The 16,618-nt window shown below is 44.4% G+C and overlaps 1 protein-coding gene across 2 annotated transcripts in view; it reads left to right on the top strand.

Moving 5' to 3' along the window:
* The window catches only part of PAPPA (pappalysin 1), a 181,889-nt gene that overhangs the window by 143,218 nt on the left and 22,053 nt on the right, over positions 1-16,618 (top strand). For both annotated transcript variants that reach the window (XM_085320021.1, XM_085320020.1), the window contains exons 15-19: positions 4,316-4,499; positions 6,992-7,202; positions 7,801-7,972; positions 11,889-12,036; positions 14,507-14,616. In XM_085320021.1, coding sequence (XP_085176147.1) covers positions 4,316-4,499; positions 6,992-7,202; positions 7,801-7,972; positions 11,889-12,036; positions 14,507-14,616 — 825 coding nt within the window. The remainder of the gene's footprint in view (positions 1-4,315; positions 4,500-6,991; positions 7,203-7,800; positions 7,973-11,888; positions 12,037-14,506; positions 14,617-16,618) is intronic.

The following is a 16,618-nucleotide window of genomic DNA, read 5'->3' as shown; positions in this document are numbered from 1 at the left end:
CTTGAAGCCATGTCTAATCATTCTTAGGGAAAAAAACATCCTTCGTTTCTGCTCTCTGAGAAGCACTTGCTCCCAAATTTTGTTAAACTCCATAAAACCACCAAGTCCAAAATATATCAGCACTATATGCAGTAGAAGCCATTTGCTGTAAGACAAAACAAAACAAACAAACAAAAAAAACCCAAGCCATTACGATATCTTGGAGTTCTCTCCCATCCTCATTTAGGGACTTCAGCAACAAAAAAAAGTTTTGCCTATTGATGGGATCCTTCATGTTTCTTTTTCACAAAGAAGATCTTGGGATGTTTCGTTTTACCCTGATTTCCTCACTCCCCCATGACAACTCCATCACTCTTTTTTCTTTTCTCCCCCCCACTTTTTCCCCTTTGTCTTTCACTTCTTTCCTCCCCCTTGTCCTTCACTGAAAGCCCTGCTCATTCTGTTACTTGTTGTCATCTCTCTCTGACGCTACCACCACTGCTGCTCTGGTCAAGAGGTGTTACTTAAAACCCAGCAGCTCCCTAATGTTGTGCAAAGGCATCATCAATCATGCCAGGAAAAGAAAGCACAGCTCATGTGGGTTCAATTAGAGGCACAGTAGTGGGCAGAAGTGGAAGAATACTTAGAGGGGAGGGCACAGCTGTTCGTTTTTAAGGAGAGGAAACTTCACACATGAAGCATCGCTTGAAGAAGGAGCCGGCTGGGATCTTGGGCAGCAGGAAGGAGACATGAATTCTCACAAGCTGTTAAAAGTGCCAAGAAACAAATCTTTCTGACACCAGATTTGTTTTCGTTTGCATCRTCTTCACTGTACTGGACACTGTATCTTTGGAGACCCTTTTCTTTTTTTCCCCTTGTCACCTTCTCCCCCTCTTTCCCTCCTTGCATAAGCTTCTTTTGGAAGGCAGGACGTGAAGGGAAGCAGTTGCTGTGATGCCAGTCAAAGCAGCACAAAGTGCCCGAAGTGGCAGCTAGTAAACCTGAGGAGAAAGCCAAGTACTTCATGTGGACTGCCATGAACTGGATGACTTTGTCATATCAAACAGGTGAAACCAGCATGTGCCCACTTGGACGTCGGGTGGGAGATTTACAAGGACAGGCACAGATGCTGCCACAAAGATGTGATGCAGGATATGAAGGTAGTCCTGCTCAGTCTGAGTCATTGGGAAACATCCCTGAACTTTGGCCTGGTACTGGGGGGAAGATGAGCTCCTGGATCAGTGGCTTTCAGCTGGTATACTGCCACCAAGCATTGCAAAGATTCTACCTTAAGTGGGGGATTCTGCAAAAGGGATAAACTGTAAGCTGATGGGTGCCATCTACAGTAACTTCCGTGGTAGAAATGTCCTCTTCCTTTCCAATCAAATGCACTAATCTTTGCCTCTACTGAAGCAAAGCCATTTATTTTGTGTTCTGCTACAGAAATTCATATGCTTGTATTTATTGAAGTGATGATACTGAATGATAGATATGCTCTAAAATTTATCATTATTTACTCTGACTTTGAAAACCTCAGCTTCTATCATATTAAGTGTAGAACTAATTACCAGAATGAGCTGAGAAGCCAGGGTCTTACACGCTTGGGCACTACTTCTCTAGATGGAAGCAGCTTTCCAATGTGCTCAGAAGMGGAGAAGCTGTAAGTGTTTGGAAGAAGGTGATTTTTCCCAGATTTGGTTAGTGTTTTTGTTGGGAAAGCACCATAGGGGAAAGTCCGGAGTCAAAACCATGGCGAGATTAAATGTTGCACATCAAGGTCTAGAACAGAGGCAGAAGTAAAGTGTGGAAGTATACTGCTAACTAGGAGTAGCATCCAAGGAAAGAATGGGCCTAGGTACATTGTATTTCCAACAGACTGTAGTGTCTCTCAGTTTTCTACTAATGAAGACTGCAGCTGGAATACACTTGCAAGCATTAGCTTGGGCTAACTAGATCACACCAAGACTCGCAACTAAATTCTTGGATTTATAATCTCCTAGCATTGATATGACTCTCCTGTGCTTGGCATGAATCTGGCATCTGACAGGACACAATGAAAGACCCATGTCTTTTCCTTAACATTTGAATAGCACCTGCAATCTTCATTCTGATTTTGTTTTAACTCTCTGCTGATCAAGGTGTCCGGCAGCCATGGTGCTTAAGCGTTATTTGATGGTAGCATTTGTTAATGGAAGAGGCTTTACTGTATACTGGAGCAAGCAAGCCTGGAGTGCAGAATTACAGTGTTGAGTTCTGAGCGAGATTACAGATTTCTCTGGTCTCCAGACTAAGATCCTGGCTTTCAGATTATCTCCATCTCCTCTGGAAATCTTTAGGACATGTAGGCTTGCAGTGCACTTGGGCAGAGCCCTGAGCAACATCACTAATTCAGACAGTGTACCTTAAAAATGATGGACATCCTCTCCAATGGTGGATAGGGGTGGCATAATTTCCACTTTTCTTTTAAAAACTGATTCTGAAGCGTACAGTAGATTGTATATCTGGCATTTGTGGTATTGCTGCTATGAGTATGAATTATGAAGACATGGAAGTATGCTACCTTCTCTTGTTCAATGGCCATCAGAATCATACAGTAACTTCCTGTAGAAGCACAGACATCTTCAAGTCATCATCCATCTACAGAATATATTTTTTTTTAATGGTGCAGACTATCTGATAARAAAAGACAGATTAACAGCCACTGGGGAACAAAATGGTTGAAAATGAGGACCTAGAGTGTTACTCCACCTGAGCACTCCATGAACCCCAGGATGTTCTACTCTAAATCTGTAAAGAGACTTTTTTTTYCCATCAGCACTGCTCCTTGTTTAAATAAACTCCACAGTCTAGAAAAGGGATTTTGTGCCTGCTTGGGAAGTGTCCAGTTTCTCAGCTCTGGGACTGCTTTTTCCATTCTAAATGCAACCATATATCAAAGGGAGACAGGTCTGAACTTCTGTTGAAACCATTAGGGTGTTTTTGCAAAAGGGAATCCAGGTCCCTTTGATGTGYGCTAGAAAAATTCCCCTTCCTTTTATAAACCCAGATCAATGGTTGGTGGTGCAGATCTCCTGTGAGCGTAGCAATCCTGAATAAAATATTCCCTGGAGGCATAAGAGTGCTGCTGTACAACTTGGTCAGATTCTTTGCTGGTATCTTCCCCTTCCACAATACATATTTGGACTTCTCATATTTCTTTTTCTTCTGACCCTCTCTTTATTGTGGTGTGGGAAAGAAGAGTCTTGCTTTCATATTCTTCACCTCTATTTTTTTAATCAGCCCTTTTTAATTAAAAAGTAGATATATTGTTTGTTCTACTCTCTTTGTTTGGTCACCTGGTAAATCCTTAGTCAGAGTGTTGGAAGGGTGGCCTCCTTTTTTTTTCTCCCTCCCTCTCTTTTCATAGCATTCCAGGATTTCAGTCTGCTTCATTGTTTGAGTTATTCCTCAAATCCATGGAAGTGTAGCTTCTATGTAGCTATGAGTGGCATTAGGGAAGTCACAGCACAGACACGGACTCTGTATTCAACCTCTGCCGTTTGTGACTTTCTGGACCAGGTGCCAGGTGAAAGTATGGGCAGGATGGGCTTGGGTCTGTCCATTGCAAATTCCTCCAGGCAAAAGCCTGTCTTTCAAGCATACACATCCCTAGTGCCAGGGCAGCATGCCCTGATTTCGTTTGGAGCCTTAGGGTACTTTGATAATAGAAGCGATAACAGCACYTGTCAATACTTGAACACGGTGTTGGGGTGACCCAGGCCAACTCCCTTGGTACCTCAGTCCCATAGTAACAGACGACTCTTGTGAAAGATTTGGATGGGAGTCCCCAACAGGTTCTTGCCAGGTTTGCTTTTACTTAGACCCCAGCAATGTACAGGAAATATATGGGCAATTACCTCCAAATGACTGTATCACTCCACAGGTGATAGAGGATCAGGGGTAACTGTCAGCTCCAAACAGCTCAGACTTTCACAGGGAAAGGAACAAACTTCACCAAGTAGAAGCTGGAAAATGAAGCAATGTTGGTAAAACAAGAATAATTCCATTAAAATTCCTCCAATAATTATTGTCAGACATCCTAGTGTTGTAAAAAATAGAACAGGTTATTTCTGTCCTCAGCAATTTGTTGCTTCTTTATGGGTAAAGATTTGGTTCAAACTGCAAAGGACATGTATACATGTTGATTCTCTGATGCTGTTTTTGTGATACCTRGATGTTTTCAGTAGCCGTTTTGTTTAACATGTAAGTCATGAAAATAATGGATGTTATTAAGCTTTAAATGGTTTTGACCTCTCCCTTGCTGGCTGTTATGTCTTTAGTCATGTATCTTTTTCAGATGGAGTCCAGCATCACCATGACTTGCACAGATGGGAAGTGGAACAAGCAGGTGACCTGTGAGCCTGTGGACTGCGGTGTCCCAGACCAGTACCATGTCTACCCAGCCACATTCAACTGCAGTGAGGGGACCACCTTTGGCAAGAAATGCTCCTTCACTTGTCGGCCTCCTGCTCTTCTGAAAGGTATTGGAGAGTGTGCAGTGAGTTGGGGACAGCTGCACAGCTAACAGAAATGTCTCCTAGTAATATATATTATTATTCCTGTTGGTTTAGAATTACTCACGATATCTTAAGTATGAAGAATTATAAGAGTTTATGGGAAGGTTTATTTATATTAAAAGTTAAGTTTTCTTTCCTCTCTCTTTTACCTTCCTTTGACCTTTTCTTGATTGAGGCTGGCCAAGCAGTAATGGCAGTGACTATTGCTTCCATACAATCAAAACACGGAAAAGTCATGGGGATAAATCAAATTGAACACTCTCATCTTATTTCCCATGCCTTCTCTGTTTTCTGTGTCAGGCTCCCTTATATGCTTCCTTCATGYTTTCTAAAAGGCAGGAGAAGACTGAAGAGTCCCATGTCCCAGTGACACAGTTCCCTTTTGCTGTTTTTCCTAGTCCTCCCATTACCTCCCTYCTTTTCCACACTCATCTTGCTCTATAGCTGACCTTTCTCTTCTCTCTTCCTTGTTTGGGAGTCACTACAATTTTCCTAAAAATAACACACACTTCTTCCTTCTTTCCTCTTCCCTCCCTTTCTCCTTCACTGCTGTTTTTCTGGTAGAGTCCCAATCATGTTCTCAGCACTATCCACTCTTCTTCTCATTAGCACATTGCCCTTTTTGATCTTCCAGAAGAGGCATATGAGAGGATATATTGATTTCTTCATATATAACCAAATTGTTCCATTCTTTTAACTCAACTAGGCAACCCATAGTGAAGGGTAAAACTACTCAAAAGGGAGACTTTTATCAAGGGAGTCTCTTCCTTTGTTACAAAGAGGTTCCTCTTCAGTAAGGAGGTGGTTTCTCATTGAAAATGCCTGTCATTTTCTTGATGGGAAAATATTTTTTAAAACTGAAAATAAACAACTTGGAGGAATGCAAAATTATCCCAAGCAGGAGACAGGTGCTTTTCTTGCAATGCATCAGAAGGTAAAACAAGTCACAAGTGACAAGAACTTGARCTAATGACACCAGCGCAGGAAGCTTGAGGGACAATAACCAAATCCCTAGGTCAAGGCTTGTGCAGCTGTAGTGTGCAGCATTACTTCGCTTTTGTCTGGAAACTGTCTGAGCTGTGAAGTAAAGGAACCATTTGGTGTACAGCCATCAGTGATGACTAATAGATATTGCCACTAAGCTTCTGGAGAATGGTGTTTGAATGACTCATGCCTAATTCAATCACTGACRTCATGACAGCCACTGTTGGTAATGTCACAGCTTATCACTTTGCAGTGGCGAGTATGATATCACCATGGCTGGTCTGCAGAGCTGCTGCATGAGTCAGAGCAAAGGAGCATGATGGTGCTCTAGAAAAGAGCTCCCTTCTGCACAAAATACCTCTGCTATTATCTGCAATTGAGAAGGGGAGAAAGAAAGCCAGGGCTGATTTAATGAAGCTTCTCTTATCTTTGTGGGTAGGGCGAGAGGGCTCCTCCACATACCTTCCTGAGCCCTCTGGAGCCTTTTGTTTCTTCTTCTTTGAATTCCAGCCTCATGCCCCAGCTCTCTTCCTTCCCCCTCAGAGAGATGGCATTGCTCTGGCGTTAGCAGCTTGTCAGTGTTATTTTGGATAACTCAGAAGTTGGCTTACTGTTGAAAATATGTCTTTTGGGTTGAATAGAGTTCCTGCAGCAATGGTCAGGGATTTCAATAGAGCATTAGGGATTTTTGAAGGGTTAGTGGCTCATAGCTGTATTTTGTTTCTTAGGAAAAGCTTATTCCTTTTTAACTTACARTATAAAATATCATAGACTGTAAAATATACTGAGACTAGGCTACTTTTAGCTTAACATTCTGAAATCAAGTAGGTCATGGCAGAGGCAAATAAATCTATTGTATCTTTTACCTTTGAGGTGTTGACCAAGCAAGCTTCCTAAGGAAAACGAGTCTCTAATGAGTATTATGAATCATATTTATCACAGTACTCCCCGAGGACTGAGAGTCCCCAGCTGAGAATGGCTCCTCATTGTGTTGGAGTAGTGTGTCTAATACTAGCAGATGCTGCTCCAAACTGCTCAGAATTGGAATAAAAAGGACAGATTCAGGGAAGGAGTATAACACAAGCAGAATAAAGAATGTAATGGCAGCAAGCACTCTGTTAAAGCCAGGGTTTTTGAGAGAAGGGAGTTGATGTAGGGGGCAGGTCTTCTTTCAGATTACAAGAACAACAAAATAGGAGAGAAAAGAAGTATAAAAGAATACAAAACCAGTGTGGCTCCCCTGTTCTGTAGCATTTCCTGAAATAAGCACTGTCTGCCTATTGTCTCTGGAAAACAATCCTTAATGATGTAATGTCATCATTTACAAAGACCAAATGCATAAGAATGCATGAATTCAGGGCTGAATTTGTCAAACCAACTAAGGTAGCTTTTGATTTATTATGAGTGTAATGACATTTGGAAAAAAAAGTATTCTGTTGAATGTTGTTAACTTTACTCACTGTCCTTTTCAGGAAACAACAGCAACTTGACCTGCATGGAGGACGGTCTGTGGTCTTTTCCGGAGGCTCTGTGTGAGCTAATGTGTAGAGCACCCTCCATAGTTCCTAATGCAGATCTTCAGACTACTCGCTGCCGAGAAGATAAGCACAAAGTGGGATCATTTTGCAAATACAAATGTAAACCAGGTTACCATGTCCCTGGATCCTCCAGAAAAGCAAGAAAGTACGTGAAACAGTAATGCCAAGCAGTCAATATGATTCAGGAAGCCATGGGTTAAAAAGATTTGGAGAAGAAATATGGGTTGTTTGTAACAAGCTTTATGTATTGTAGGGATTTTCACGGGACAGTTCCCTTATGCAGATAGTTGTGCAATTTCAAGGGGATTTAGGCACCTAACTCTCTTAAGTTCCTTTGGAAATCGTAGCCAATACTCAAAAAAACAGATGTTACCTTAGAAATACCCTTTGATATGCAGTCTGGGGAGCCCCATTTGAAACTCTGCAGGAAAGAGTTAGTGCTATCGTATATTTTTGACTGTACACAAACCCACTTCAAACCAACCACAGCCCACAAGCCTGGGAAGCAATGTTTTGGGGATATGTGTCCAAAGCTGCAAGAGGAGTTTAGGCTAGGCAGTTAAATGTTGGTTTTGCAAATAATCATTATTTTCACTCAAAGACCCTATGACGCAGATTCGCAACTTGTTCCCCAAGTGTTAAAAGTCATCCCCTGCAACCTGCTAGCAGAGCTCAGAGGCTTTAGAAGGTCTTAGCTGACTCAGCTGCTCACTAAATGGTCTTGTTTGTTTCTACTTGGAAAGGCGAGCCTTTAAGATCCAGTGCACACAAGACGGCACGTGGCTGCCAGGAGCTTGCGTGCCTGTTACCTGTGACCCTCCACCTTCCAAGTTCCATGGGCTCTACCAGTGCTCCAATGGCTTCCAGTTCAACAGTGAGTGCAGAATCAAGTGTGAAGATGATGACAATCAGTCGGTGAGTCACTCATATCCAAATAATCTAAGCCATAAAAGCATGTCTTCACCATATGACCTCAAGGGACCTTCATCTCAGAGAATGGCACCAAGTGCCATAGCTCCCTTGAGCCCTTGTCAGACCAGAAGTTAGCACCTTGTAGGATGTGGCTTTAGTATCCATCTTCAGAGGATCACACCACACCCTTGAGCTTTGGAGAATGACCCCACCTGACTGCTGTTTTTCTGTTCWTCAGTCTCTTGATGATTGCTGAACTGGGCTTGAGCCTGGAAGGTGAGAGCATCAAAGAAGAAGTTCAGATTTAGGGGCAGCCTTCCTCAGGTGTTGGAAGTGGATAGGCTGTGGAGTGGAAATGCTTCTGTCTAGGCTGAGCACTCCCAATCAAAGCCGTATTCCCCAGGTTTTGACAGGCCACCTTAGGAACAGCTTGTTTAGTACTCATGGCACTGTACCATGCCAGTCTAGCACATCTTTGTGTGTGTGAAAAAGGGCAGTGAGATGGAGAAGGGAAGTACATGATTCAAGTACACATTAACTGCTGTGAAGAGCCAAGAAAAACTGTTTTTTTATCACAGTAGTAATGGTATTAATTATTACCCATTGAGAACTAACAATGAGTGACTTGCTGTTTTCCAGACAAGTAAGTGGCTGAAAGATCTGCCTCAAGTGGCTCTATAACCTAGCTAGAGAATTACCAAATATAGCTTCCGGTATTATGTTAATGCTGGAGGAAATAAGAAGTAATGAATGAAAGCAAGTAAGACATCAGTTGCATGCACTTGTCGTGTTCTGTACTTGACTTTTGTTTGTTGTTTTACCTTTCTTTACTCTCCAGTTCTTTTTGCCATCATGASTATATCCGTGTGTGTCATATGGTAGTTTAACTTTATAGGGATTATGACTATTTGGCCAAACTGTCTCTAAACTTTCATATTTTTCTGGCTGTGAAGGTGTCATTAAACATCAAGGGTCAGATTCTTATTCAGCATAAATCATCGTATTGCCTTTGACTTCCTAGGAGCTACAACTGATACCAGAAGAAGGCCTGGCCTTTAATGTTTAGTTTGAAATGCTTGGTTTTCTTCAGTAGAGGCAATTATAGTTTGTGAGATAGTAACATCCCCCATAAGTGCTACTGCTTAATACATTTGGGAAGTGCAAGTGGGGGATGTAGGAGCTGCTGTTACTATACACGGTGCAGAGAGCAGAGAATGCTCTGTCAAAGGAATTTGAATATATTTTCCGTTTTCGAGGATGTATTAAAAATGGGCCAGGTCTGCTCTAGGTCCAGTAATCTGAAAGATATCTCTGATACTTGCACCAAATGGTAAAGGTCACAGCTACAGAAGAAACAGCAATCAGATTTGGTGTGACCAGGAAGCTGCACTTGCTACCCACATTCCCTGCAGAGCTGACTTGCCTGCTTCATGGGAATGAGAAAGAGAGAACCTCAGAATATGTGAGGCTTTGTATCAGAGCACCTGAAAAAGGTCTGGTTTTAAAAGGCTTATGTGAGATTTCAGGCCTTGTGAAATGAAAAGTCGCTAGTATTGCATGTAGGTGCAGTTTGCTTGGAAGGCTCTGTAATGCTTGATCTGTGGCTTGTGCACCTATGACTTGCTCTGACTGATCAGCATGGTGGAAGATGTGTACCATCTCTACTAGTACAGGGTAATGAGGACCACCAGTGTAATGGCAACTGGTATTACCAGTTTATGTGTTTGTTTTTAAATAAGCTAGACATGAAGAGATACAAGCAGTAGACTCGGGGTTAGAGCAATAATGAAGTAAGCTGTGGAAATGTCTCTTCATTGTAAGGAAGACTGTAGTGATTGTTCAGCTAGGAGCATCCTGAGCAAAAGAGAGAGACCATCTTGAGAAAGGGATTTGCAGGGAAAGGTATTTCCAGATATCCCAGAAAATAAATTACAGAAAAAGAGGGAGGACTCCTGGCCCAAGCCAGACCCACTTGAGAGGTGTTAATTATTTAAGGATTAAAYCCCACTAAGTCTCTCTCAGCTATATAAGGTGATAATGCACGCTGCATCCAAGCAAGAAACACAGCAGGGATTTTCACAAGAGATTTTACAGGTCAGGGAGTGATGGACAGGATGTTACTATAGCAATGGATATCCTGGGTTCTCTAAGCACATTACAGTAACTATACAATAGTACCTCAATCACAGCCAACTCCAGGAACATAAATCAGGTTTCATGGCTCACCTTTAAAAATCATGGTTGAACTCTGGTGCACAAATTGCAGTGGAAGTTCACTGCATTTGCTAAAACAGCAAATTGTGCTCAATTATCAGTTAGCAATTTCTTCCTGAATTTGTCACCATGCTGAAAGATCATTACTCAGCTGTACATATGATATCTCAGACCACATCAGAGATGGAGGAGTCTAATGGTCATTTAAGCAGGTACCCTGCCCTGCCACCCAGAGCAAAGCTCTTCCATTTCTGAATGTTGTACAAAAATCGTATGAACAGTCAGACCTAAATTAATCCATCTCTGCAAAACTGATCCTTAGGTGAAAGTCACCAAACTGGATCACACACTGAGTCCATCTGGTTCATTATCCTCTCATATGATTTTCGTATTATTTCTGGCAATAACCAGCTGTCTAGAGAAGAGAAAACAGGTCCCATCCAGTAGTCTGTCAGTAAGACCACTTTGCAGCTCCACCAAACATTGTGTTCGTGAACAAAGCTGAGCAGGGAAGCATAAGAATATCAAACATAACACACAAACCTGGCACCGAAGGCTGTGCAATCTTCTACTCTGGTGCCAGAGACCTCTGCAGATCCCTGTGCATCCCTGGTCTGTGGGTCTGGGGGAGTGGCTCCAAAGACAAGTTCAGCATGCCTGATGTGAGTGTAAACTCTGTCTGGGATCCCAGGGTAGAAAGCATGCTAAAGGATTCCCAAGGATATCCAGCATGATCTCCAAGACCCTAGTGGATGGATGRTAGACAACATGCCTGGCATGTGAAACAGGCAAAGAGGAGCAAAGATCCTGCATGATGCTGCCAGTCAGCATGGCCCAAGCTAGCATCTGTTGGAGGTTTGGAGCCCAACCACAGGAGATATCCTCCTATTGAATGTCCCACATTATCCAGTGGTCGTTAGGCTCACAGATCCTTCAGAACAGCTTGTGCAGAAATCCCCAATGCCATGTGCATAGATCTCACAAAAGATTGCCTTGTGCACTCCTTTGTTGTTTCTAAAGGGCATGATATTTCCCCTTGGACTTTGGTATTCATTCTTCAGTATTGTACAGAGGATCTTTTCTATAAGAGAAATGTCATATTCTATTCCTTCACCATCCCACGCCAGAGGATTTTTTTCTCACCTTTACACCTGCCTCAGTGCATGTCTGTCTCAGACTCTTCACTTGCTGTCACTCAAGGCAGCCAAGCTCTAAAGAGCACGTTCTGCCCTGCTAAGCATCCCTGCTCGGTGTCCTGCTTTTGTTTCTCCTTCAGATGGGCATTGGGGATTCTTTCTTTTTCAAGACAAGGATGATGCAACTAGTTAGAAAATGGGAGGAGGAAAAAGGTTATCTACATTTAACACAAACCTCTTGACAACAAGAAGGAGGGCAAAYAGGGTGAATGCACCTTTCTTGCAGCCAGAGTGGGTCCGTTTTAAGGCAGAGAATTTACAAAAGCCCTGTAAAAACATTASCTTGCACAGAAGAGGCATGTGTGTGCATGTGCAGTCTGCTATTTTTATTTTTTGGAATAAAACCCCTTCTTGCCCCCCAGGGCTGACAATCCCAACCAGTGGCTTCCCCGTTCCAGCAGAACTTTGTTCCCAGCTTGGCTCTGCCTGCTGTTCACTTCCCAGACTGAATTTGCTTTTCTTGCTGTTGTTTTTGTGACTGTCCTCGTTATCTCCTTTCACGTTCCCAGGGCCGTGGTAGCAATGTGATTCACTGCCGGAAGGATGGCACCTGGAGTGGCTCCTTTCATCTCTGCAAGGAAATGCAGGGCCAGTGTGCTCTGCCCACTCAGCTGAACAGCCACCTGAAGCTGCAGTGCTCCAGCGGCTACGGAATAGGTTTGTGAGCATCAGCCCTGGCCGCCTGCCACGGAGGGATGTGGTGGGGGGGGGAGAAGAAGTGGGAGAGAGGAGCAGGATAGGAACAAGAGGGAGGAAGGAAGGAGGCTAGAGTCCTTGAAGTCACCTTCTCTTGTGGACCAATTTGCCTGAGTGAAAGAACTGCTTTTAGGCAACATGAAGCTTTTGGAGGCCAGGCATCATGTAACATATACTAACTGCCTACACCATGCAGCATTTCCAGTTTCAGCATGTCCCTTCTTGGCCAGCTGGTTTTAATGGGCAGCCAGCAAGCCAAACTACACAGGAGATGCATCCAGCCCTCAGAATAAAGGGCTGGTACCTGAATTTGCTCTTACACTTCTGTAATCTGTCCCCCCCACCTCTTCCACCACACAGGGGACAGAGGAATACACTGTAGACTTTATTTTCAGCCCGCGTTCGTGAGGTGTCCCTGCTGTAACGGTTGCAACGTGAGCTGCGCCGGCTGCCGCCGACCCCGGGTGTGCGAGGCCCCTTCCTGCGCCCCCTCTCCCAGCCCGCGCCAGGCCCCCTCCTCCCCTTGCGCTGTCCCTTTGAACTTGGAGAAAGCGTTCCACGTTGTGCGGCTCCCTCATTATAGCACAGCCGGGTGAGGGACCGCGAGCCTGCCGGCGTTCCCTCCCCGGGGAGGAGAACACGACCTGGATGAGATCACCGCTCTGTAATGATGCCAATTACAGATCATATATCAAAACAATTCCGACCCGCTCCTCTCCGTAAGTGTAAATAGCGCGGCGGAGGGCGCGAGAGCGAGCGGCGAGCAGGCTGCAGCGACTCTTAATGTGGCGAGGCGTTTTACCCTTGAGATGAGGTTACCTACCAGGGGCAGGCAGGTTTTTCCAAGGAGAGAAATAGCAAATGCTGGGTTTGAGGGGAACATCTCCCTGCGCTGGGAGCGGGGAGGGTTTGCAGCTCCGCTTGGCAGTGGGTGATCACCTTCCTCTGCTCCTCTCATGCCCGAGCCTTGCTGGGGACAGCTGCCAGCCACGCTGGGGTGGCCATCCCTGGCAGCAAGGTCCAGCGGGCCCGATTCTGAGCAGGGGTGGTGCAGCCTTCGTGGAGGCAAAGGACTTGCCGTGGCGGCCTCCTGCCTGGCCCGAGCTGTGGACCCTCAGCTAGAGCATGGCTCTCACTGGAGCTGCAGGAATAGCTCCAGAAGGGCACATCAGCGGTTGGCTCTTATCCTCAGCAGATGGAGACATACCACACACTTTGTTAGGCTCTCCTAGCACCACCTTTCAGGATCAGGTTGTTTGGGTTTTCCTCTCTTTTTTTTTTCGTGAGTTTTTGGAAGCCTGATAGATGTCCTTCCAAGAAGACTTTCTGTCCACTCGTGCACGGTAGGGCTGGTATTAATGGGCGCTTATCCAGCGAGTTCATGAAGCCGCTACCGCTTGCGCTAGGAAAGCAAAACAAACCTCGAGCTCTCCACGAGCCTCGCTGGCTAAACAAACTGGGGCTGCTTTGTTCCCTCTGCTCCTCCATGTGGGAGTATATGAGAAGGCAGAAGCAGGTGGGGAAAATAATAGCATCCAGTCGTGGTCACTATGAATCCCACACACCTTCGGTAATTCCTCAGACACCTAATCTGCCCTTCCAGGCTGAGRTGTATGTTGAGCCAAAGGTTCAGCTCTCCAAACCAGCGCAGAAATTAATTCCACCTCCAACACTGATTGGAGTGCAGAAATCCTAATGACATGTTTGCAGCAGCTGTGCCATTCAAGAGTGATTTTCCAGGGGGGAAATGGTAATGGTCCAACACACTAGGGCTTATGGTTGTGTCACCACAGGGCTCTGGGATATTGCTGCAGAGTATCACAGCATGTTTTAATAAAGAAAGGACAGGATTCCCACAGGGCATGACAGTTAATCAGAGAAAAAGCAGGTTTATGTGTGAACAAAGCCATCATTACTTCTCTGCATACTTCTATCAAATATGGGACTTAGGTGATAGCTCGCCTGAATATCGTTAGGCTTGATCACTGTCCAAAACATTATTATTGAAGGCCTTTAAATTTGACAGATCAAACAGTAAGATTTTTGTCATGTCATAGGTGAGATGAGTTTGGTGGCCTCTCCTTAATCAGTCCCAATGCTTGAAAGAGCATTTGAAATGGAAAAACCTTCAGACCTTCTTGGTGATCTGAAAGAACAAAATCTGACCCCCTCCTTGGAGTTAATAGCCAGAGAAAGACCTAGGTAGACAGCTCATAAGAAAAGGCCTTGGAATATATGCCACCCCCATGGCTTTCTACTGAGATGTTATGGGACGTGCTCAGCATTTCATATGTGGCGACAAGATATGTGATAGTTACTGTTGACTGCTAATTGCAATTTAAGAAAAAGGAACTCTAATCCTATCCTTCAGCGGGAAGGATACTGAAAAGCTAAGAAGCTGCTAGCTTTATCCTCTCCATGTTTTGTGCAGGCGCTGAGTGTACCACCTCATGCCTGGATCACAGTCATGAGCCCATCCTTCTGCGTGTGAATGAGACTGTGCAAGACATCCAGCACTGGATGAACCCTCAAAGAGTGAAGGTCAGTGCCTGCTGAATTTACTAACTGTATCACCTTGTTACAAGTTTACATGCAGTGAGCAAAAAGGTAGCTTTACCCTCAGTTTGTCCAGTGAAAAGAAATATATGAAGGAAACCCTTCTACCCTTTAGAAAAGAATTTCTGAACTTTATTCTTCTTTGCATGTTGTTCTAGCAACATGGTGCCTTCCTCTCCATATGGGTTTCTCTCTGTGATTTCCCAGGAAAAGTTAGTTCGAGATAAAGGTCCCAAGTCAGCATGTTCAGATCCACCCAGCACCCACAGTGGGTCTGGTCTCCTGGAAACAGGATTCTTTACTCAGGAAAACATGATGGAAAATGAGAGAAAGGGCACAGGACAGGTTTTGTTCTCTTCTTCCTCTTCAGTATTTTGCACACTTTGAGTGGTTGGGCTGCATTTTTCTGCACTGCTTTTGGATGACAAAAGAAGCTGGTACACAGGGTATTTCATTTCCCAAACCAGCAGAGCTCACCGAGTCCTCCCCTCTCCCCTTCTCCCGCATGTGATAGATGCCTACTCAGCACAGCCCATTCCAGAGGTCACCACTTCTTCCTCCTGTGCACTGCAAATGCACAGACAGCATTAGCAACTCGCAGCACCCCCATTCAGTCCTGTGCACCCTCCGGCACCCGCTGCTATCAGTCTGCCTCTGTGGGGACATGCACTCCCCTGTATGGTGCCTTGAACATGCACTCTCACCCATACACACACGTGCCACTTGTAGCAAATAGCTATTTGGCTACACACCTGCTCTTGGATGCCAGCAGGAGATGCACTCCAATTCTTCATGAAAACCCTCATGCTGTCTACATAAATATGCTGTCCTGCCCAGCCATACATGTAAACAGGCGCTTGTGCATAGACAGTATTTATGCAGGTGTAGACATTTTTCTAGACATGCTCAAATGCATGTCAGAAGAAGCTGGCACATCACACGCAAACAGAGCGCAGGTTACTTACTGGTGGTGCTTGAATGAACACTGTCTTCTTTGACATACTTGGCCCCAGCTTTACAGGAGCCCATGTTTTACACACTTTGAGCTAGATTTAATAAAAGAACGGGCAGCCAACACAGCGCTCCATATATACTGAACAGCTTTGAAAACCTGTTTGCTTCTCCATATGCCTAAATGTGTACCCAGGGTTTGGGATTTTTTAAATCAGGCCTTAGCTGTGGGCAGCGAGCTGTTCTGAAAATCTCAGCCACTTTATATTTCTCTACTTCACACAGAGCCATACCAAGCAATAGAATAAATTCTGGAAAGGGCTGGGAGGCATAAGCCCAGAGAATATGACAAGCGCACAGTATCCTTCCTCGCTTCCCATTCACTCCAGATGCTGAGATTATATTACTGCCTAAGCCTAGGCTTTGCCAAGTTTCTGGCCTAAAACATAAAGAAAACCCCTATCTCTATGTTAGGGGCAATTTCTCACTGGCGCTTTCCTGAGCGCTAGACTTTAAAGTGGTTTTGTAATTCATGGTGAAATACAGTGACAGCTTCCCTCCCATTCTCTGCTGTGCTCCTTCATTTATTGATGCTGGTACACAGAGGGAGCTGTAATGAGTTTTATACCTACAGGTCTCTGGAGGGCTCATTAGGCAGCAGGGAAAACATATAGTAGTAAAGGGGGAGATGAGGGGAGTGAGGGATGGAGGAGAATTCATGGTTTCCAAGTGTACCGTGGTAAATATGTCCTTTTTTGCCCTTATGATGAGGATCTTACAAGAGTTTTAGACTATGAACAGATATGAATCTGATCCCAGAAATGCTCCGTAACTAGTATGTGAGATTTGGGCCTTAAAACATGTATTAGGAGATGGAGGCAAGCCCTTAGGGGCACAAAGAGAAAGCAGCTCTGTTCTGAATGTCAATAAACATACCTCCTTTAGAAACAGAGGGCTGTGTCCCTCAGAACAGGTACAAGTTGGGTTGAGCAAGGTTTCTTCTTGTCCAGYTGCAGTAGTGTATGCACGGGCCATA

The sequence above is a fragment of the Rhea americana genome, unplaced genomic scaffold (genome assembly GCF_003343005.1).
Source record: "Rhea americana isolate MKP2758 unplaced genomic scaffold, rheAme1 scaffold_61, whole genome shotgun sequence".
Lineage (NCBI taxonomy): Eukaryota > Metazoa > Chordata > Aves > Rheiformes > Rheidae > Rhea > Rhea americana.
The sequence above is the reverse complement of the archived record's forward strand: the minus strand, read 5'-3'. Positions and strand labels throughout refer to the sequence as shown.